Genomic DNA, 22,852 nt, shown 5'->3' with positions numbered 1-22,852 from the left:
TAGGGGTCGCTGCCTTCGTTTTTCAGTGCGAGTCCGGTTAAGCAGCTGTAAATAAACACGCTTGTTGATGACAGTCATCAAATGAAAATAAAATGGAGGCATGCACTCATCGAAAAACTTAAAGAAACTAGAGCCCTCTATAAAAGCTTCACGGAACTAACAGCACAAGCACTCCATATATTATATCCTCTAAGGTTTCAACTCAAACTAGCTTCATAAGTCAGCTATTACATGAAGCCTCAAGAGTCTTGACTCTTTTTTCGAATTTTCTTTTGATAATCATTCTGTGAGGCGCGTACTATTACACGATGCCTCTTGAGTCAAAGACTCAAATTTGACATTTCTCTTGATTTAAGTATTGTTGTTGTTGTATTCCACCAAGAAGCAAAAAGAAATGAAACGGAATGTTGAAAAAAGAAAGAGTGGAAAAAGAAACGTCAAAAAAGAGTCTCAGAATTTTGGCCCACGACTCTCCGGTCGGATATTTTTTTGTTTTATCTTCTTGCTCTTTTGCACTCATTAGTTTTGAAAAGGGGCGCGCCTCTTGAGGCTTCATGTAATAGCTGACTAAGATGCATAAACTTTGTTCAAGCACACTTCAACAATCCATGTAAACTTAGTAACCATAGATAATAGATATTCTAATCAGAATAAAAAAGCAGCCATATTTGTCTTGGGTGGAAATGCACTTTTTTCGGGCGGAAATGCACGCGTGAATTCAAATATATATTTAAATTTTTGAACTGTTACACGTTGAATAATCTTTACGACATTGTATGCTACAATTATGCCTTCATAAATATTTCTGATTATAAAAACAAACAAAATTAACTCGAACTCATATGTATGATTAATTAGAAAATATGTATTTACATGGCATAAGACTCCGGGAATTTCCGATTTAGGAAAACGATGATTCCCTGACAAAATCTATGGAAATGAATGTTTGAAGTATTTTGAATTATACATTATGAGTTTTTTGGTTCATTAATGATCGCTTGAAGCATGTTAGGTAGAACAAATAAATCCCCGACTCATTCGCGTGTTGCTTGCCCTTTTATTCACGGTTGCATTATAGAATATGTACATTAGGGTGGTCCTTATTTGGGGCATGCAGTTGGATAGCCGCTATCAGGTCGGAAATACTGAGAAAGATCTTTGTTTATTTGACTCCCTTCCTCTCCCGGATTCAACGTGAAATTTTCATGTAAGTCTTCACTTCCTTTGATTTTTGTAGGTGTTTTTCAAATCTGTATGGGGGTTTCCGTATTGTACCGGGAGACTAGACCGTTGAAATAAAAATTCGCAAAAATTATAGAATTTTTGTTTCAATATTAAGAACTAATTGATGGCTATCCACCGTGGAATTTCGGCAAAAAACAATGTTAGAACCACCCTAATGCACATATATTTCAACAATCACGTCAGCTAAGGCTGCCATATAATTTTGGCACCATTATCAAATCTCAGGTTTTAACTCATTTCGATGGGAAATAAGTTCGGAAATCAATAATAGCCAACCGTAATTTGCCAAAAATTCACTATTAGCCCTATTCTGGGGCCAAATCCCGCAAGTGAGTTTTTCTGTGCAAATTCAATTTGCACTTTCTTTCGTGTACACAGAATAACTCACTCTTGCGGAATAAAGCCCCTTAATAAAAAACCAGGGCAAAAAAGTAATCTAAGACTTTCCATTTCAAAAAAATAGGTTATAATCCATACTTACTTTTAATATTTAAAAATTGTTCGTGTAGGGTTGGTTCAAAAGGAACTGTTAAAGGTTTAACCCTTTTTCTTTTAAGACCTTTCCCTTTCTGTCGAATGAAATGCATCCAAAATACATGTAAAAGTGACGACTTTAATATAATAGGTATGATATCATTAACAGTTGACAATACAACTATGATTTAAGTAAATCGAAGAGAACGTAATAAAATTTTAAAAATTAATAAAAAAAAAAAAAATACAACCAAAATATAAAAGAGCGTGACGCATGAAAAATATCATCGAAAGTCAGAGTCTTTTAAAAAAATACGTTTTCTTTTTTTCGTTTTATGAATTCTAATTTTTTTACTCTTGGAGTTTTTTTTTTTTCTTTTGTTTTTAATGCTCGAGTCTTACTTAAATGTGCATTTAATTTAAGGCGTTATTCTCTTAGGGTCACGTGGAAACATCGATGTCTTACGAATGTTATCAAGTCCCAAATACAACATGACAACACGTTCCATACCAATTCCACCTCCAGCGTGTGGTGGACAACCGAAACGGAACGATTCGATGTAGGCGGCAATTTTAGAAATATCTAAAAAATTAAGAAAAAAAAAAAAAACAATTTAAGTCACAGAATCTAGATAAAATCATATTGGTATTACCAATTCCGTGATGTTTAGCTCTTTCTGTGAGGAACTCAGGATCGTGAACACGTTGAGCTCCAGAGAGGATCTCCTCACCTCTCATGAACATGTCATAAGAGTTGGAGTATTTGGGGTCATTAGGATCTGGCATTGTGTAGAAAGGACGAATAGCCAGTGGGAACTTGTCCAAAATATAGAAATCAGTATCGTATTTAGCTTTCACTAATCGACCAAGAAGTTTCTCGTTTGGCGTTGAAAGATCCTCCTCATCGCCAGTCTCAATACCTTAAATTATTTAAAAAGGAATTTGAAATATCTTTTCCCGAATAAATCAATCTTATTTTCTTACCAGCTGCTCGAAGCATAGCCACACCTTCAGCGAACTGAAGGATTAGTGGTGGCTCAAGGAACTTAAAAGGTTCCACTTTGAATTGCTGACCAACTGCTTGGATTTCTCGTTGATAGCTATCACGGAGTCCCTTGAAAATGGCTGTGAATGTGTCACCAATTGTGTGCAACACTTCATGATAATGATACTTGAAGGCCATTTCCAAATCCAAACCAACGAATTCAGTCAAATGCCGATGAGTATTGGAATCCTCGGCACGGAACACAGCCCCAACAGTGAAAACTTTGTCGAAATCAGCTGCGATTGCCATTTGCTTGTAAAGTTGTGGTGATTGGGCCAAGTATGCTGAGTCTGAAATGGAATTTTGATTAGAAAAAGGAACTTATTTTTAAATGGTTCATGAATTACCTTTAAAATAGCTCACAGTAAAAACATTAGCACCACCTTCACTGGCAGCTGATATGATCTTGGGTGTATGAATTTCCACAAATCCTTTATCAGTCAAAATATCACGGAAAAGTTTACACACTCCGGCTTCTAATCGGAAAATGGCTTGATTAGCAGGGGTTCTTAAGTCTAAAACACGATTGTCCAATCTAGTGTCTTGGTTTACGCGAATATTAAGACTTTCTGGATCCTTAGGAAATAACAAATATGTTACAAACTAAAATCATAAAGAAAATAATGGCACTAACATCGTTCTTTTCTGGACGAGAAGCATCTTCAATTTGCAATGGGAGTTGAGCCTTTGCTTGGGAGACAACAAAGATTTCCAAAAGTTGTAATTCCAGATCTTGTTCGGTACAGGATTCGATTTTATTGGGAACTGACACTACTTTGGCAGCAACATCGATGATACTCTCCTTGTGGATGCTAAAACGAAAAGTTTTTACTTAATATTTTTGTGCAAATTATCGGATAATCATTAAACAGTTAAATTTAAAAATTTTAAATTTGAAAAATCATTTTTCAAAATTATTCAATGGAAGTTGTTTATATTTAAATTAAACAATAGTTTTAGTTTTGAATCCTCTACTTGGCAGAATGAATTACGAAGACTATCAATATGGGACTTAGGGCTATGCGATCGCGAACCTTGTTTTCGCCGAAAATTCTCCCATGTTCGGCATGTACATAGAAGCGGAGTACGATACTGCTTTTAAAAAATAGGTTTTTAGATTTCCATAGAGTTATAACGTGTTATTTCAGACAGTGCTGTAATTTTTAATACTTCTGTTTTTTATTTAACTTTATAAAAAATCGCTCAACTGCCTAAACAAATGCACACTCCTTGTTAATTTATACTTGCGATATATGTAAGTACTTTATATGAAGTTATGCATTTAAAAAATTAAAGTTGAGATGACCAGCAAAAATGACATTACGATTATATAAAATCCGATAAAAATTGTCTCACAAGTCCGTCTGTATTTGTATGTAAGGATTTTGCTGTCAGAATAAGGAGCCCTAAAGGATGAGTCTATCTACAGTCGTCGGCATAATTATTTTGACTAATTTTCAATTCTCGACCTGATAAGAATAATTTCTAACGGTTAAACTTTACATAGGTAAAGTTGATGGTTATTTATTAAGTATGTTATGGTGAATCTATGGTGGTCAAAGTAAGTCATATGAGTGAAATTTGGCAAGTGCTATTTTTTGAGTGGCAAAAGTATTTTGACCAGAATTCTTTTTCAATTTTGGTAAGGTAAAGTAATACATTTTGCTTATTTTAAGCATGTATCCAACTGTTGAACATGTTAAGGCTCAGATTCATAAAAAAAATTGGAAACATTTCGCAAATAAATATTGAAATAAGGGCATTTATTGTTACAAGTTAAAATTCCCGTTACCTGTTAATCTAATCAATGGAGAACTGATTTGTTTGCGTCAAATTATATCTTAGCTTATAAAGAAACTCAAGAGTTCGAGTACTGAGAAAAATCAGCCATGAATCTGTACAAAACAAAAAATTACACAAAAAAAAGACAATTTTGTTTGCGTAGTTCACTTTGAATCCCAAATTGAACCCTAATATCATGGAGCTGGAAATGAAATCCCTAGGGAAGAATTCCTCATCAGAAAGCATAGATTCCCTGGAGACTTAGGAAACACAATTTTGGAACTTATCCAGCAAGAAAAGGACTAGTTAACCTCTCGAAAGCATGTTGAAAACTATGAAATTCGCAAAAAATCGTGTTGGTAAGCCTCTTTCTTTCTGGAACAAAGTTATCTAGACAGCTTCCGAACAAAATTCACTTTTGGAGATTTATGGAGTGCAAAAGAACTTTCATCGGTCCATTAAATCTTGTTCCAGAAAGAAAGAGGCTTACCAACATGATTTTTTGCGAATTTCATAGTTTTCAACAGCTTTCAAGAGGTTAACTAGTCCTTTTCTTGCTGGATAAGTTCCAAAATTGTGTTTCCTAAGTCTCCAGGGAATCTATGCTTTCTGATGAGGAATTCTTCCCTAGGGATTTCATTTCCAGCTCCATGATATTAGGGTTCAATTTGGGATTCAAAGTGAACTACGCAAAAAAAAAATTGTCTTTTTTTTGTGTAATTTTTTGTTTTGTAGATTCATGGCTGATTTTTCTCAGTACTCGAACTCTTGAGTTTCTTTATAAGCTAAGATATAATTTGACGCAAACAAATCAGTTCTCCATTGATTAGATTAACAGGTAACGGGAATTTTAACTTGTAACAATAAATGCCCTTATTTCAATATTTATTTGCGAAATGTTTCCAATTTTTTTTATGAATCTGAGCCTTAACATGTTCAACAGTTGGATACATGCTTAAAATAAGCAAAATGTATTACTTTACCTTACCAAAATTGAAAAAGAATTCTGGTCAAAATACTTTTGCCACTCAAAAAATAGCACTTTTAATACAAAAAAAGCTGCCTGAACGCCAAATTTCACTCATATGACTTACTTTGACCACCATAGATTCACCATAACATACTTAATAAATAACCATCAACTTTACCTATGTAAAGTTTAACCGTTAGAAATTATTCTTATCAGATCGAGAATTGAAAATTAGTCAAAATAATTATGCCGACGACTGTACTCCAAACTTTGTATATAGCAGACAGAGGGATTTTTCGAAATTAATTTTGTTGCACTAAAAATAACATTCATATATGAACCAACTTTGTAGGAGTTTAATTTTCTCAAAAATGACTCCAACGATTTTTATTAAAAGAATCAAGTATTAGCTTTTGAACAAGACAACAAAAATAAAAAATATACTGGGGGTCAATTCCCGATCTGTGCAACTGTGAAGCGATAACTTTTAAAACAAACTTCAAAAATGTTTCATATGAAAACTGAAATGATAAATTTTTTATCACTTTACAGTTTCACAGATCGGGAATGACCCCCTGATGAATTTTTTTACATTGTAATAAAAATACTTCCACGTGTGCAGCTGCATTTACAATCGTTACAGATTTGGAAATCGTTTAATGCTTATATCACTTCTCAACAATATAACAGAATTCCCGAAGAAGTCACATGCATTGCCACAATGGCACATGCATTCGTTGCTTTAATTTAAAGTCTGAATTCACCGTCGACTTAATTTCCTGAATGAGTTAAATGTGCAGTTTAATCCAAAAGTATCAAAAGAACACCTTTGAAAAATTGTATAGAAAAGAATAGAGCAATAAAAATTGTTAAGAAATCATAAAAAAGGAACACGAGTATCAAATGGTGGAGATTTTTGAGGGTTATGTCAGGGTTAATGGTCAAAACTTCAAAATTAACCTATAGAGAGTCCCTTAAATTTCTTGCACATGCTAATGACAAATCTGTGAGGAGATTGACACCATTGAGAAAACAAAACGACACACGAAGAATGTACATAAGGCGAAGCAAACATGTATGTCTTTCTATCTGTCTGTAAACGAAGCTTCAGACTAACTGCTGGAACACAATGGTATCGGAGTCGTAACTGGAATAGCTGTCAAAGTATTCAATGTACGCAAATGCAAACGTACGAACACAATGCGACGCAACTGGAATCGGAGTCGGAAGAGTTGACCAACTTTTAACTTTTACGTACGTGACGTTTGCATTTTTGACGTGAATAACTTGGTGATTATATTTTTTTTTATAGTTTTTCCATAAAAAAGTGGATAAATATGTTTTTTAGAAATAGCTCAGGGAAATTAGTCAAAATATGGGCATGAAATCGCATTTTTCGCGGGACAAAATTTTTTTCATGGAATGTGTTCGGGTGGTTGTCCTTATCATAAAAGTCAATTTGTTGGGAAAATTGGAGGTTGGGAACAGCCGCCATCTTGGAAAAGAGATTGGTATCGTTTTTATTGAATAGCTCCATTGTTATTCATTTTAACAGAAAATGACAAAGGTAGGACTTATTAACAATAAAATTATCTAAACAATGATATACAAAACAATTCCGTGAGTTGATTAAATAAAATTTTATAGTTGGTCAAAGTGCGGGTTTGTATCGCAAGGTTGGGACAAAATGACATTTTTTCATATATCTGACGAACTTTTGATTTGTTTGGATAATTCTTCAAGAATGAATTATAGTACTTATAATTACCTATAAAATGAGCTCACAATCGTTATTGTAACCATCGTATTGTAGAAGTAATCTAACTCCGAAACTCTCCATGTACTAGTCAAAAGTGAGAAAAAAGCTAGTTTTTTGCTAGTAGGCCGAGAAAATTTTGGGAGTAGAGGTATAACCAAAATATAAGTACGCAGTTTTGCTGCCATACTCGTGTTAATGTCGATTTCAAAGGTCTGACAACTCTAATTTTGGGCTTTATACGGTTTTTGGGGGGTTAAATAACGTAAGTTTTCCAGTTAACGTGAATGGGATAAATTTATACTATTTGAAATTATAAATATACAAGCTGATGCTCTATTATTTTTCCTAAATCTGGACACCTCAATCTCGGCTATGGGGTTAATAGAACTCACGATATAAGCTTTTTTAACTAACCATATCAGGCTTTTCAATTCGAATAAACAAACAAAAATCGAAACAAAAAAGCCTCTAAAACATAATCGTATAAACGGCTTATATCTTGAGTTCTATAGGTCACATCCTCAAGATTGGGGTGTTCAGATTTAGGAAAAATAATAGAGCATCAGCTTGTATATTTATAATTTCAAATAGTATAAATTTAGCCTGTAACGATCCTTAAATAATATGTCCGTCTTCAATCAATTATCAACACGCAAATATATAGAGAATATTTATTCATGTGAACAGTTTAATTAATATTGAAGTAATAACAAATAATATAAAACAATTAATAAAATATATAACAAAACTTGCTCTGCTATATTAAATGTTCAAAGTGATATTAGTTATCAATAACAGATCTGTACATCCCTTCTTTGTTCTTTAGATTGAATCTTATAATCTATTTAGATAACATCTGCGTCAGGAGAGGACATGGAAACATTTTGAGTGGTATCAAATTGTTCTTGTTCTGAATTAGAATACAATGGAATCTTCTTAACATGGCTGATGTTTCGTCTTAAGACTCTTCCATCTTCCGTTCGTACTGTTACTTCGTTAGGGGAAAGTTCGATTACTTTAAACTCGGTCGAAGTGAAAGTTGGTGTCAATTTATTTTGGGAAACCATGTTGCGAACAAGTACTTTATCTCCAACTTTAATTTCACTGATTTTTGCACCCCGTTTCTTATCTGCTACCTGCTTTCCCTTCTCTTTATTGACTAAGTCAAAATCTCGTACTTCTGAGTCAACTGATTCTGCGTCTATATCCTGAACAGAAGGAATCTTGTCTCTTATCAGTCTACTATAAAGAAGCTCAGATGGTGCTTTTCCAGTAGTGCCATGTGGTGTAACATTATACATAAGAATAAACTTTTGAATTTCTTTCTTGTAATCGGTTCCATTTCCATTTGCAATTTGTAGTCTTTTCAATATCGATCGATTCATGTTTTCAACCTCGCCATTTGCTTGTGGCCAATATGGAGGCGATGTGATAAGATTTATATTGTTGTTTTTGCAGAAAAGTTTGAATTCTTCGCTAACAAATTGTCGTCCGTTATCAGCTTTTATTGATTTTGGATATCCTAATCGACTAAATATTTCTTCTAAAATTGAAATAATTTTGGATGAAGTTATTTTTCTTATAAATCGTATCTCTTGATATCTGGAAAAATAGTCTATAATAACAAAAACGAAGTCATGATTTGGTAATGGACCCAACAAATCCATTGCTAAACACTGCCACGGACCATTTGGAAATGCATGTCGTATCATAGGAACAGGTGGTGTTGGACGGGACACTAATAAGCATTCACGACAGCTTTTCACCCAATTTGTTACGTCTTTGTCCATTGAAGGCCACCAAACTTTGACTCTAAGTCTTCGTTTCATAACTGTCTCTCCTGGATGACCTTCATGAGCAAGAGCTAAAACCCTGGTTCGTAAACTTCGTGGTATGATAATCCGAGATCCTCGCAAAAGAATATTTCCCAAAACAGATAATTCCCACCTAAATGGAAAATATTTATTCTTAACGCTCATGTTCCACTCGTCTTTTTGTGTGTTTTCTACAGCTTCCATTAGTTCTTCATCTGAAGAGTTACTGTTTAAGATATCAGTTATTGTAAGTGCTTGTGGTATCGTTGATTCTATAATAGCATAGATATTGTGTTCACAGACACTATCGAATGAGTTTTCAACTTCAATCTTGCAAAGTCTTGAAAGTGAATCAGCTATGTTATATTTTCCTGGTTGATACACAACCTTAAATTTAAATGACTGAAGTCTTAAAACCCATCGTTCAATTCGAGCTGGTGGTTTGGATGTTGGTTTGAATATGGCTTCCAATGGCTTGTGATCCGTCACTAACTCAAATTCAATTCCTGCCAGATAATAGTAGAAACGCTCTGCCGCCCAAACTAATGCCAGACTTTCTTTTTCTGTTTGTGAATATCGTCTTTCAACGGGTGAAAGACTCTTGCTAGCAAATGAAATAACTTGAGGAATGTTCTCTTGAAATTGGAGCAGTACTGCTCCAAGAGCAACTGGACTTGCATCAGCCACTAAACGAGTCCGATCCTTAAAGTTGAAATAAGAAAGTGTTGGAATTTTAGCAAGTGCAGCTTTTAACTTTTGAAATGCTTGTTGTTGTTCATTATCCCAAACAAATTTTAAGTCTTTTTTAATTAGTTTCCACAACGGGTCAGTTACATCTGCCAAATCTGGGATAAATTTTCCTAAATAAGTAACCAGTCCTAAAAAACTTCTTGTTTCCTCTTTAGAGTTAGGTGGGCGAAATTCGAGTACTGTTTTGACTTTTTCAGGGTCGGCAGATATACCAGTATTAGATAAAATATGACCCAAAAACTTAAGTTCTTTTACTTTAAAAACGCACTTTCCTTTGTTAAGAGTAACATTCTTATCCTTAAAAATATTAAGTACATGTTCAAGTTCTTTGTTGTGTTCTTCCTCTGTTTGTCCAAAAATGATAACGTCATCTAAATAGTTGAGGGTGTTTTGACATGAGACTAAAATGTTCTCCATTGTCTTCTGGAATATCTCCGGAGCTGAATTGACGCCAAAAAGTAGCCTTTTGTAACGAAATAAACCCTTATGAGTGATGAAAGTTGTGATTTCTCTACTCTCCTCAGCCAGTTCTAATTGATGATAGGCGTTTTTTAGATCTAATCGCGAAAAATACTGTGCTCCTTTTAATTTAGTCATAATAGAGTCAAAAGTCGGTAGAGGATAGTTTTCTCTCTGTATAGCAAAATTAGCTTGACGCATGTCAATACATAAACGAATTTCACCGGATTCTTTGTGAGTAATCACTATTGGTGAAATCCAAGGACTTGGTCCATGTACAGACTCAATTATATCTAAATCGATTGCTTCTTTGAGTTTGGCCTCGACTTTATCCTCTAATGCTGATGGAACGCGTCTCATAGGTTGTTGAACAGGTCTTACAGAAATATCGATTGAAAGGTGTATAATTATATCTTTTATTTTTGGAAATGGTTGTTGGACCTCTAGTTGATTCACATCGATTCCTAGTTTCAAGACCCCTAGTTTAATTGCTGTTTCTCGACCCAGTAAAGACTGTTTAGCATTTTTGATAACGTAAAAAGAGGAAATAATTTCTCTTCGTTTATCTATACTTATTGGAGATTCAAAAACAAACTTTACTTCTAGCAATTCATTACCAGCGTACGCTCTAAATCGATTTTCAGATTTTGTACGTAAATTTCCCAGTATTGTAGGATTTGATTGAAATTTCTCCCAATCACTTTCACTAAGTAAATTAAATCTTGAACCAGAGTCAATAAGCATTAACAATCTAGTGCTCCCAATATAGCAGTAGATTTTTTCGCTCATAGGTTCATTGAAATCATTTGTTACTTGTAAACAATCATACTCATCAATTTTTTTACGATCCTTATCGATGACATCTTTTTCTTCAATGAACTGAATCTTTGAAGTCTCTATTCGTCGTCGCTTAGAGTTTGGATTGTTCCATGTTATGTTCACATCCCTACGTTTATTTGATTTGGTTTTACACATTTTTGCAAAATGGCCCAAGAACCCACATTTGTTACATTTGGAATTTCTTGCTGGACAAAGTTGATCGTCTCCTAGATGGTCTGTTCGACTGCATCTGAAACATTCCTTACCAAAACTCGAAAATCTGACCCTGTTGTTTTTGTTTGAAAATACTTTACTAACTTCATTTGGTAAAGTAGAATAAGCCATCTTATCTGTTTGACATTTAATTTGCTCATGAACAATACATTTTTCCAGAATTTCATCTAAAGAATATTCTTTTTCAAGAAGTCGTTTCTTAAGATCATCTATCGCCCACACATCTATAATTTTGTCTTTCAAGTTTATATCTAAAATTTCTTGTTGTGTGGTACCAAAAGAGCATTTAGTTGCCTGATTTCTAAGTCTCATTATAAATTTGTTGAAATTTTCCCCTTCTTCTGGTTTGAGTGATCGAAATAAATGTCTTTCGAATGTAGAATTTCGCTTTGGTGAAAAGTAACTATTTAATTTATCTACTAAAATTGTATATTTATCCCCCACTGTTCCCTCCGGAACTTCTTCCACTAAAGCACCCGGAATATTAAAAATTACCTCCTGAAGTTGAGGGCCTCCTAAATGAAGGAGTTTATTTTTCTTTTTGTCAGGATAAATAATTTCTTCAGACTTGAGATATAATTGGAAACTCCGGAACCATTTTTCCCATTCTATTCGAATCAACGATTTATCGATAGCTTCGCACAAAAATGGTTTTATGGTTTCACTCATCTTTATATTTATTTTCTTTATTTTCTTTTATTTCTTGGCTTGACAGTTTTTTTATTTTTGGTTCTTTTGTTTTTTTATTTTCTTTTTTTTTTTTTTTTTTGCAATTTCTGTATTTAATTTCTGTATTCTTTTATCTTTTTATATTACCTATAAAAAAATTATGAATTTATTTTGTATTCATAACTTCTCTTTTTTGTAAATAAACTTTTTTTTTAACATTTAATACTACATTCTATATTTTGCATCAAAATTTTTTTTTGTAATTTATTTTTATTTACCTGTTTGCATCAACTTTTTTGCAATTTTTATTATTTTAGTATTTATTTGCATCAACTTTTTTGCAATTTTTTTTTTTGTATCTCAAATTTTTTTTAAAACTTTGCATTAACTTTTTTGCAGACTTTTATCAGCGTTGAATTAACATATTTTGCATTAATTTATTTTTGCAAAACTTTTCAATTTATTTTTATCTATCTGTTACAAAACATTGATGTTATGTCGTCATTTTTTTTATAATAATAATCAAAATACATTTACCTCGTCGCCAATGTAACGATCCTTAAATAATATGTCCGTCTTCAATCAATTATCAACACGCAAATATATAGAGAATATTTATTCATGTGAACAGTTTAATTAATATTGAAGTAATAACAAATAATATAAAACAATTAATAAAATATATAACAAAACTTGCTCTGCTATATTAAATGTTCAAAGTGATATTAGTTATCAATAACAGATCTGTACATAGCCCATTCACGTTAACTGGAAAACTTACGTTATTTAACCCCCCAAAAACCGTATAAAGCTCAAAATTAGAGTTGTCAGACCTTTAAAATCGACATTAACATGCGTATGGCTGCAAAACTGCGTACTTAATTTTTGGTTATACCTCTACTCCCAAAATTTTCTCGGCCTATGAGCAAAAAAACAGCTTTTTTCTTACTTTTGACTAGTACATGGAGAGTTTCGGAGTTAGATTACTTCTACAATACGATGGTGACAATAACGATTGTGGGCTCATTTTATAGGTAATTATAAGTACTACAATTCATTCTTGAAGAATTATCCAAACAAATCAAAAGTTCGTCAGATATATGAAAAAATGTCATTTTGTCCCAACCTTGCGATACAAACCCGCACTTTGACCAACTATAAAATTTTATTTAATCAACTCACGGAATTGTTTTGTATATCATTGTTTAGATAATTTTATTGTTAATAAGTCCTACCTTTGTCATTTTCTGTTAAAATGAATAACAATGGAGCTATTCAATAAAAACGATACCAATCTCTTTTCCAAGATGGCGGCTGTTCCCAACCTCCAATTTTCCCAACAAATTGACTTTTATGATAAGGACAACCACCCGAACACATTCCATGAAAAAAATTTTGTCCCGCGAAAAATGCGATTTAAATAACTAATTTCCCTGGGCTAAAATAAAAGTGAAAAAAAAATATTTTTTGAGAAATTTGATGTGGTTGTAAACTACAAATATACCAAATAACATCAAAAAGCCGTACGACATATTGTGTGCGTACTTTTTGTGAGACGTACCACAACTTTTCCGATTCCAGTTACGGCTCCGGCTCCGATTTTGCATTGTGTTCCAGCAGTAAACGGATGGACTGATTAATGTGAAACTTGGTAGGTATGTAGCGTTATTGCTCGACTTCCCCAGAGGGGTTTTTGGAATTGATTTTTTTTTTTTACCAAAAATAACGCTACTTGTCATATGCCGCTTTTAGCAAAGTTGAAATTTCTCGAAAACGGCTCCAACGATTTTGTTAAACAATTTTTTTTTTGCAATCCGATTTTCTCCGAAACTACAAATTCGGTTTCAATGTAAGTCAAAAATAAAATTTTGAAAAAATAATTTTTGGATTAAAAAAAATTGAAAAATTTGTTTGAAAAATCGAATTATCGAAAACCGGACACTTAATTTTTTTGATATTTTGGTTTTAGATGTTGATTGGTAATTTCTTCAAAATGACATCCAAATTTGATTGAACATTTGTTTATAAAAAAAAGTAGTTAAAAAAAAACGACTTTCACGATTTTGAATTTTTTTTTTCTAAAAATGTTTTTGAAGCTTACTTTGATTTCAGATGTTTTTTCATACATAAATATAGGTCGTTTCAAATCAAAAGTCCCATGGAAAATTGAGCAAAAATAAAAAAAACTCATTCGCTTATGTCGTTTTCGATTGGTTTCACTCAAGAATCCACTCATTCTGAAATCCAATGAAACAGGTCAAGTCGCTTCCACTCAATTCTGTTTTTTTTTGTGTTTGTGAAATTTTTCAAATGTCAAATATTGATTTTAGTTTTTTTCTTTCAAACAAAAAAATTATAAAAATTATAAATCTGAAGACCGCGATGAAGAAGAAAATGGTAAACAAATCATTCCATTGCATTATGGTACCAATTTTAATTATCTAATTAATTTTAATATCAAAAACAAAAAATTTTTGAATGACAACAAAAAAAGAATGATTGAGTATTTTTTTGTTGACATTTAAGTGTTTATGTATTAGTGCTTCTGAATTTAAATCAGGAAGAGAAATTCTCTTCTGAGAAGCGTTCTGTGTGTCAGTTTTGTGTGAATAAAACGCTTTCAGAAGGCTTCTGAATGATTCCGGACGCTTCCGGACTGCCAATCGAAAACGACATTACTGTAAGGAAGCATTTATGAGGCAGCTGAACTTTTTCTAAAACTACGATAAAATAATAAAGAACAGTTCTTGATATCCCTATTTTAATTAATTGATCCGTCTGTGAGATTCACTGGGTTAGCCTCAGAAAGCGGAGGCAAGTCTCCCGGGCTTGCATCACTCCATTTCCGCGGACAATACAAAAAAAACATACAATTATTTAATTATTTATCATTTGAAGGTAGTTGGGGTAACTTTGCCGAAGATATTGTTATAGGACTAGGTGAAGATGGACCAGAAATGTCCAGTTTATATGATAGCAATTCATAAATTAAAATTCTATTCACATCTTTTCATTTGTTTAATTGGGCAGTAAATATCTTATTTTTATTTTTCAATTATTTTGGAGTCGTCACCATAGAAATCATTAATAAACAAATTCAGAATTTTCGTTTGTTTATTTTTTTCTCTAGCATTTCTTTCATTCAAACAAGCATGATTTGTTGTTATTTTTGAGTTGATTCGTCGCAATGAGCCAATAAAATTGAGTTTTTTGTTTATTTGTTCTCAATTTTATTGGAAGGGAGAAAATAAACTCTGAGTCAGGACTTTTGATTTGAAACGACCTATACTCTTAAAAACAATTCTTAAAGGAAGGTATCGATATTATTCTCTAGATTTATATTTTTTCATTCAATAAGAAACATTGTATAGAATATAAGTTCAAGTGACCTCAACTCCAAAAATGTATAAAGCGTTTCGCCCAGGTACGACAGTCGTACCTGGGCGAAACGCTTTATACATTTTTGGAGTTGAGGTAACTTGAACTTATATTGAATTATATTCAATCACTCCACTTAAAATAAAAATAATTTTAATCATTTTTTATTATTTTTGTTATTTTTTTCTTCGTTACTCATAAAAACTTCAGCAACTTGAACCCTTAGAGCAAGTGCGTGCGACCCAATCGTGCATTTTATTTTAAATTGATACTATTCGTCCGATGATTCAACGATTGGTTTAGAATTAGAATGAGCATTCAATGGAATGTTTTCTTAAGTGGGACGTTGAAAAAAACGATACAAAACTGTGCAGAACATACTGTGCGAACAACCAAGCCTATAATAACAAACCCTAATAAACAGAATGCGGGAAAGGAGAATTATGAAGAATATTAAGATAAAGAGGACTCATACAATTCTTTTTGAATATCTCAGTTTAAAATGTTTAACTTTCGACTAACTCCACCAACGTTTACCTAACCCTTTATCTATCTCGCTCACATCCTGATAATGCAGTATTCCATATATTTGGAAAAGGATGAACTAAAAATTAAAGAAAATTCAGATTGTATCTTAACTTCTCTGCCTTCTGAAAGAATTGAACTTATCTACCTTGTATTACATAAAAAATGATACTGTTTACAAAACCCTTTTAAAATTTTGGTAAATTTTAACTTACTTTCCAGTAAATTTCACCATTTGCTTAGAGATCTGATCATTCACAGCCAAAATACATTGAACAGTGCTGCTCTGTTGGCGCAGAACCAAAAAACATTGCTTTCCCTTACTCCTCGAGGTGTGAACTCGTCCTCGAATCCAAACGATTCCCTTTCCAATGTAGTTCTTTAAATCGTGAACAAAAACAAAAACTCGTTCTTCTTTCTTGTCCTTGGATTGGATCATACCAGCTGAACCATATTTACCCTCAGAACAATCTTTTTCCGAGTCTTCACCGGCATTGGTGTTTTCTTTACCTGCAGCAGCTTTATGTTCAGCTTTCTAGAGGTAAACACTTATTAGATAACTTTATTTTAATGAGTGTTTAAATGATTTACCTTTGCAGCTTTCAGTGCTTCCTTGGCTTGTTTCTTGGCAGCCTTTTTCGATTGTTGTTCGTCGCCGGTAGCTCCGTTTTCCAAATTCTCTTTTTCTGCACCCATTTTAACTGTAATCAGATTGATTTGTTATTTTTTGTTTTCTTTGTTATTGATTGGACTTAAGAATATATAGAATTTTTAAACTTTTGCCCCCATTTCACTGATAAAGTGATAAGTAAAAATTATCTTTAGGTTAACAACAACAAAGCAAAGAAAGCATTTTCCCATTAAAGTTGTAAGATTACATCATTCATTTATCTTTTATGTCGTCATCAATTCATTTATAATGCAAACAAAACAAAAAAACATGATTCTAAAAATTCTAATTGGGTCAACAAGTTGAATTGTTAGACAAAATATATGCACTTTTCGGTGCATTTTTCGGAGAATATGAGAAAAAAAAAATTGGACCATCTTCCGGCTGGAAACGAGATAATTCACTAAAACCAAAATAAATTAATTAAATAACTTACCAATAATGTCAACTGATGAATATAAGTTAAGGTGATATTTAAGGAATTTGAATTTGTTTTGTAGTTTTTGTTATAAAATTGTTTCTTTTAATAAAAAATTTAAAAGAAATTGCCGCCTACCATCGAAATTGCACTCAACTACAGAACATTATTTTTCATGTGGCGATTTTTTGACAGATAAAAATTTAGTGTTCACAGACTACGAAAATTTGTGTCGGTAAGATAGTTTTCTTCGACAAAAGGAGTGAAGCTACGCTTTCATCGATTGAAAAATTTCAGATTAAGGGCATAACTACATTGACCACTTTTTGAAAAAGTACAAAGTGAAAATATTTTGTTTTCTTTGTTTGTAAAAAAAAGTGTACCAATTATTTTTTAGACCAAAAAATAATCTTTCTGCATTTTTCATTTCGGGAAATCATCACAAAATCAGTTTAAAAATGTTCACTTATTTGTACTTTTTCACTGTTTACTTCAATGTAGTGAAGGCTTTAACTACATAGACCTAAAAAGTAGAAAAGTACAAAAGTGAAACATTTTGAACTGATTTTGTGATGATTCCCCGATATGAAAAAAGAATATACAAATTAAGCCTTAACTACATTGGCGATTGGCTCAAAAAGTGAAAAAATACAAAAGTGAAAATTTTCAAACGTATTTTTGTATAGTTTTTCAGCCTGAAAAATTAAAACAAATGATGCAGAAAGCTTATTTTTTGGCCTAATAAACAATTTGTATACCTACTCTTTTTCACAAAACAATTGCGTCAGCCAGAAAAAAAATATTTTCACTTTTGTACTTTTTCAAAAATTGGTGTATGTGGTTAAGCCTTTAGAGGTATTCATGGAATAGTGTAAACTCTGGTAAAACTTGGTAAAACGGAAAATATGATCAACAAACTGTCAAATCCATACAAAATTTTGAAATATTTATCATTTTACCAGGTTTACTCCATTTAATAAATACCAATTATTTGTATACCTCTTCTTTTTAACAAACAAATTGCTCTATTAAGAAAAAAATATTTTTACTTTCTGTATTTTTGCAGAAAGTGGCCAACAGAGCTAAAAGTCGACTTCTACATGAAGACACAAAGCGTGAGAAGTTTTAAGAGCAAGGGAGAAAGAAAGATCGAAAAGAAGATTTTACACCCTGTGCTCACGGTAGCCACTCCTTAAAAAAATTCTTACCAAACCTCTCTTCAAAAATCCTACCAAACTAAATAAAAACCTACGAAGTCGAAACATGATCTACTTACAAAAGTTAAAATCTGATTGTTTCATATGCTGTTACGGACGCCTGGGGAACTTCTTCAACCTATGCAAGTATTATCTAGAATGGGTAAAAGAATAAATGAATTTGAAAAAAAAAAACAACAAAAGTAAACAAACGAAACTAACCTTTAGTGCTTGAAATCTATGAAGGAGGTTCCCTCGGTGATAGTCGCGAATAACGCTGAAAATATAAAAAGAATTTTTAGTAATAAAAGATAGATCTAAAATGAAATATCGAAATAAAAAACAGATTAAGAATTTATTGTTTACCATGAAATTTAAATGAATGAGAATGACAGATTGACAGCGATAAGAAAATAAAAGATCAAGAGGTACTACGTTTACATTGTGGGTCGAGTTTAACACTTGGACTCCCTTCAAGCAAACGAGTCCGAATCGGTTCCGACCTCGACTACGAAACGGGTCCGACGGCGGCTTTTTTGTGTCTTTTCTGAGCTCAGTTTTCTTGCTCGAAGGGGTAATTCGTGTTTCGATCGTGTTTTGGGTTAATGTTTATCAAGGAAAAGAGGACCATTGTAGTCACCCCTTAACTCTTGCAAACCACCTGTGGGTGAAAGGTTACAACCAATTATCTTAGGAAATTATGTACGAACATGTACCTCCCTTAGCTACGAATTTGGAGGAAGAAAGGGAAATTACATAAATTATGAGTTTAATCACTCATACTAAGGCAGGATAGTACAAAAACATAAACACCTGTAAATCGTTTTTTTGTTGTTATTTGTTTTTGTTTTTTTATTGAGAGATGTGGATCGGATGATGTTTTCCAGTTAGAGGAGAATCATTCGATATGTTTTTTTTGCATAGTGTTCTTGACAGTAAATCTGCACTTTTAATTCTTGTCAAATGATATACGATCGTGGTGTCATACGCTTCATAAGTGCTGCAACGAAAAAAAAGTGTGTGATTTAAATTAGAAAAAAAATTAAAGAATAATATTAAAAATTCGTTTGTTTTGTTTTCAGTAAACATGGAAGTGTAATAATTATAAAGAAATCCCGATCGATGTTCATACCTTAAGGGATACAAAAAAAAAATTAATAATGAAAACTAAATAAAAAGTGGTGAGTTCGTATAAGAAATTTTGTTTAGAATTTAGTTTAAAATTTGGAAAGTTTTAGGTTAATTTTCGTCGGCGGCCCCCTAATAAAGCATGTTAATGCTGGGCCGCCCGATAATTTTTTTATTGATGCTGTTTTTTTAATGTTCCTGCTCACGAGGTTCCACTTCCAACTTGCTGATTTTTTTTTTTTAAAGTTTAATTCGTCATTGGCTAACCCACCGACTACGGGCCTTATATCAGTCAGGGTTTTAATGAAATATTGAGCCAGAACGAGGAGTGAAAATTTTCCTATTCTTTTAAAAGTATAGGCACTGGACCCGAACGCCCAAATATCGGGAGCTCCGCCATCTGATAAATAAGCTGGGAACCTAAACGAAATCAAAATGTCCGTGAGTCCTAGACTATTAAATTTAACAACAAGAAATAAACAAAAGGGAACAATTTAAAACATCAAAAAACATAAAAAGTTACAAAAAATGAAAAAAAAAAGTAAAAATTGAAAGCTGCAAAAAGAAAACGAAATTATGTGTTTGTGATTGTCCGTTATTTATAGCTGCGTTCCTTTGGAAATAATTATCTACTTTTTAGTACTTAAAACTACTTTGAACTACTTTGCTATATTGAAAAAGTAGTTCAAAGCAGATTTAAGTACTAAAAAGTAGATAAATATTTCCAAAGGAACGCAGCTTATTTAAAACTTTTTTTGTGAGCGTCAAAGTTTAAATTAATTTATTATTTATTATTCATATTTTTGTTATTATTTAAAAGTGTGAGTGAGAAAGATCGAGTTCCTAAGGAGTCAACGCGAAAAAAAAGAAAATGGTTGTTTTTGTTTTCCTAGGGGGATGTATACCTTTAAAGAGCTCTCTAGGGGTAGTGAATCCTGGGGCGTATTGAGGGTAACCTAACTATAAATACCGAAAGGGTATCCTTTTTTTGTTTAACTCCTGACTCGTGGGAAAGGTTTTTCGTCGCATTGGTTTCCTTTTATTTATTGTTAGATAGTTTTTTTGGTTTAATGTTATGTTCCTAAATTCTTAAATTAATTAATTTTATTATTATTTTTTTTCTTAAGGTTAATTGGTTTTCTCATTGTTTATTAAACTTTCATGACGCTAAAGGTCGAAAAAAATCAATTTGTTTGGTGTTTTGTTTTTAGTTTCACGTCAATGAAACTATGACTTTTTGAAGAGACTTTTCAGGGGTGCCACGGTAGCTGAGTTTCGGTGAAGATGGTATGATCTGAAACCGATCATCCACCATCTTGGGGGAATCCAAACATGGCCGCGGATTTCCATGGTTGGGAGGGAATAGGCCACACTGCACCAACATCCGCAGTGCCCTTGAGATGATGATAGTCCGTCTGCTGTCACATCTTTCAAAAACGGTTTTTTTTTTATTTTTGTTCTCGGCCTGATTTATGTTTTTGTTTGCAGGTGAGGTTAAGTTTCGGGGGCAAGATCCCCCCCATCCGGTGAGCTTATGCCGTGCATCGCAAGCAGGCCACGTCCTCCGGAACTTAGCATTCCTTCCCTTCCTTTCCAAACACTTCCTTTTGTAATTTCCTACCTCATCCTATTTCCTACCTTACCGATCTACCTAAACCTCCTCCGCTCCTCTTGCCTAGCAACAATGCATATGCATTAAAATAAATTTTGTAATCCATAATGAGAAAGAAATTGAAACTGAAATAAACTGAAACTGAAACCTACCGCACCCTACGAAAGCCAAAATCCTACCAAGTTTGGTAGAATTCTACCAAAACGGCAATCGTGCCTGTGCTGTGAGTCTCCGTTAAAAAATATTGGGACACATTTCGTCGCCTCAATAAAATATTGTCGTATGTGCAAAATTGAGGTTTTGAGATTTGAATGCAGTTTTTCTAATTGATTTTTTCTCCTTCATTCTGTGAAATCCGTTTTTCGATATCTGTATCCGTTTCCGAGATAATCGCTATGCATTTTGTCGTATGTGTAGGTTTACAAACATTTTCAGTAGCTTTTTGTCGTAAGTGCACAGAAAACGTGCACATACGACAAAAATTATCACATACTACAATTTTTTCATACAAATCTGTGTTTTTCTTCGTACGGTAAATAATTGTCGTATGTGCTGTTTTTGCAACACATACAACAATATTTTACTAGAATTTCAGTAAACGTTTGTCGTTTGTCCCATAAGGAAATACACTGACGAGTGTAATTTCAGTTGCAATCAAGATGTCGAGCAGGTCCGACGAGTCGACCTGCGCCAAGTTTATCCGAGGAGCTTTATGCTCTATTTTATGCATACAAAATGCATAAAATAGTGGTTTTATGATTTTATTAATTTAGCATTCGTAACGAAATATTGGAAGATGAATTCTTTGATGCCGATCCTTTAGGTTCCCCCAATGTCTCGAATCCAGTGACAATAAAAACTTGGCCCTACGAAACTTGTATGAAGCTTTTATCGTGCTATCTTAAAACTTTAATAATTTTAATTCACCTTGAATAGTAATGCCCACTTTTCACGAGTCGATTTTAGCCGCACGATATGTCGGTAGACTAGGATTTTTCTATGGGGATTGTCACTTTAGTCGCCTGCGACTTACGTTCACACGGGTCGAAAAGCTTAGCCGCACCGCAAAAATCGACTCGTGAAAAGTCTCCATAACTTAATTTTGGTAAACTGTGATCTCATTAATTCTAAAATTTCTTTAAAAATAATGTAGGTACCTATTATTTTTTTTTCTATTTATGTGATTTTATCTTTAGGAAAGAATTTTGTTGTGAAGTCAATAATTCATAGTAATATACCTACCCGAATTAAGCCAAACCTCGATTTTAACAAAAAAAAAAAACATACATCTCACTTCCAAATTAAAAAGTTCTATCATTTTATAGGTGAACTGCTTCTATCTAAACCAATTGCTTAGAAGTTAGATGTAGGTATGTTATTTTACCATTGATGTTTTTGTTAAAATCGAGTTTTGCTAAACTCGGGTCATTACCAAGAGCCAATGTGATTTTAAAAAGTTAATAAATTAACGTTAGTTATTTGTTTTTTGCATTGAATTTGACATCTATTTGTCGTATGTCGTAAACAAGTTTCGAATAAAACTTTGCTTATTTTTGTCGTATGTGTCATCAATTTGTCGTATGTGTTTGGCTAACAAATAGTTTATGTGAAAACTTAACATACGACATCGACATATTGGAGAAAATTGACTATTATTCGTTTCTGGATTGGAATATTGAAATAATTCTAACATAATTCAATAGGCAAATATTTTCTGTATATGTCATGGTATTTTTAAAAAAATTCACCGTACAGTTTTCGAGAAAAAAAAATCTGAACTTTAATTGCGTTTTCCCAAAAGTAGCCGAATGTAACATACGACATTATTTTATTGAGGCGACGATTTTGACGTTTTTCTTTGATCTTGTTTATTTTTATTTTTCTTTGATTAAGTCGGTCGCAGAG

General features: G+C 32.8%; 1 protein-coding gene across 1 annotated transcript; it reads right to left on the bottom strand.

Moving 5' to 3' along the window:
* Positions 1–1,838: 1,838 nt before the first annotated feature.
* LOC129921013 (aspartate--tRNA ligase, cytoplasmic) lies at positions 1,839–17,186 on the bottom strand. The gene is made up of 8 exons (XM_056002619.1): positions 17,030–17,186; positions 16,515–16,624; positions 16,139–16,458; positions 3,399–3,576; positions 3,112–3,340; positions 2,704–3,054; positions 2,373–2,639; positions 1,839–2,302 (listed from the first exon to the last, which is right to left on the bottom strand). The coding sequence occupies exons 2-8, from the start codon at positions 16,617–16,619 to the stop codon at positions 2,139–2,141; spliced, it is 1,614 nt and encodes a 537-aa protein (XP_055858594.1). The 5' UTR covers positions 16,620–16,624; positions 17,030–17,186; the 3' UTR covers positions 1,839–2,138.
* Between the last annotated feature and the right edge of the window lie 5,666 nt (positions 17,187–22,852).

Source organism: Episyrphus balteatus, chromosome 1, assembly GCF_945859705.1.
Source record: "Episyrphus balteatus chromosome 1, idEpiBalt1.1, whole genome shotgun sequence".
Classification (NCBI taxonomy): Eukaryota; Metazoa; Arthropoda; class Insecta; order Diptera; family Syrphidae; genus Episyrphus; species Episyrphus balteatus.
Note: the sequence above shows the minus strand (reverse complement) of the source record. Positions and strands in the feature narration are given on the sequence as shown.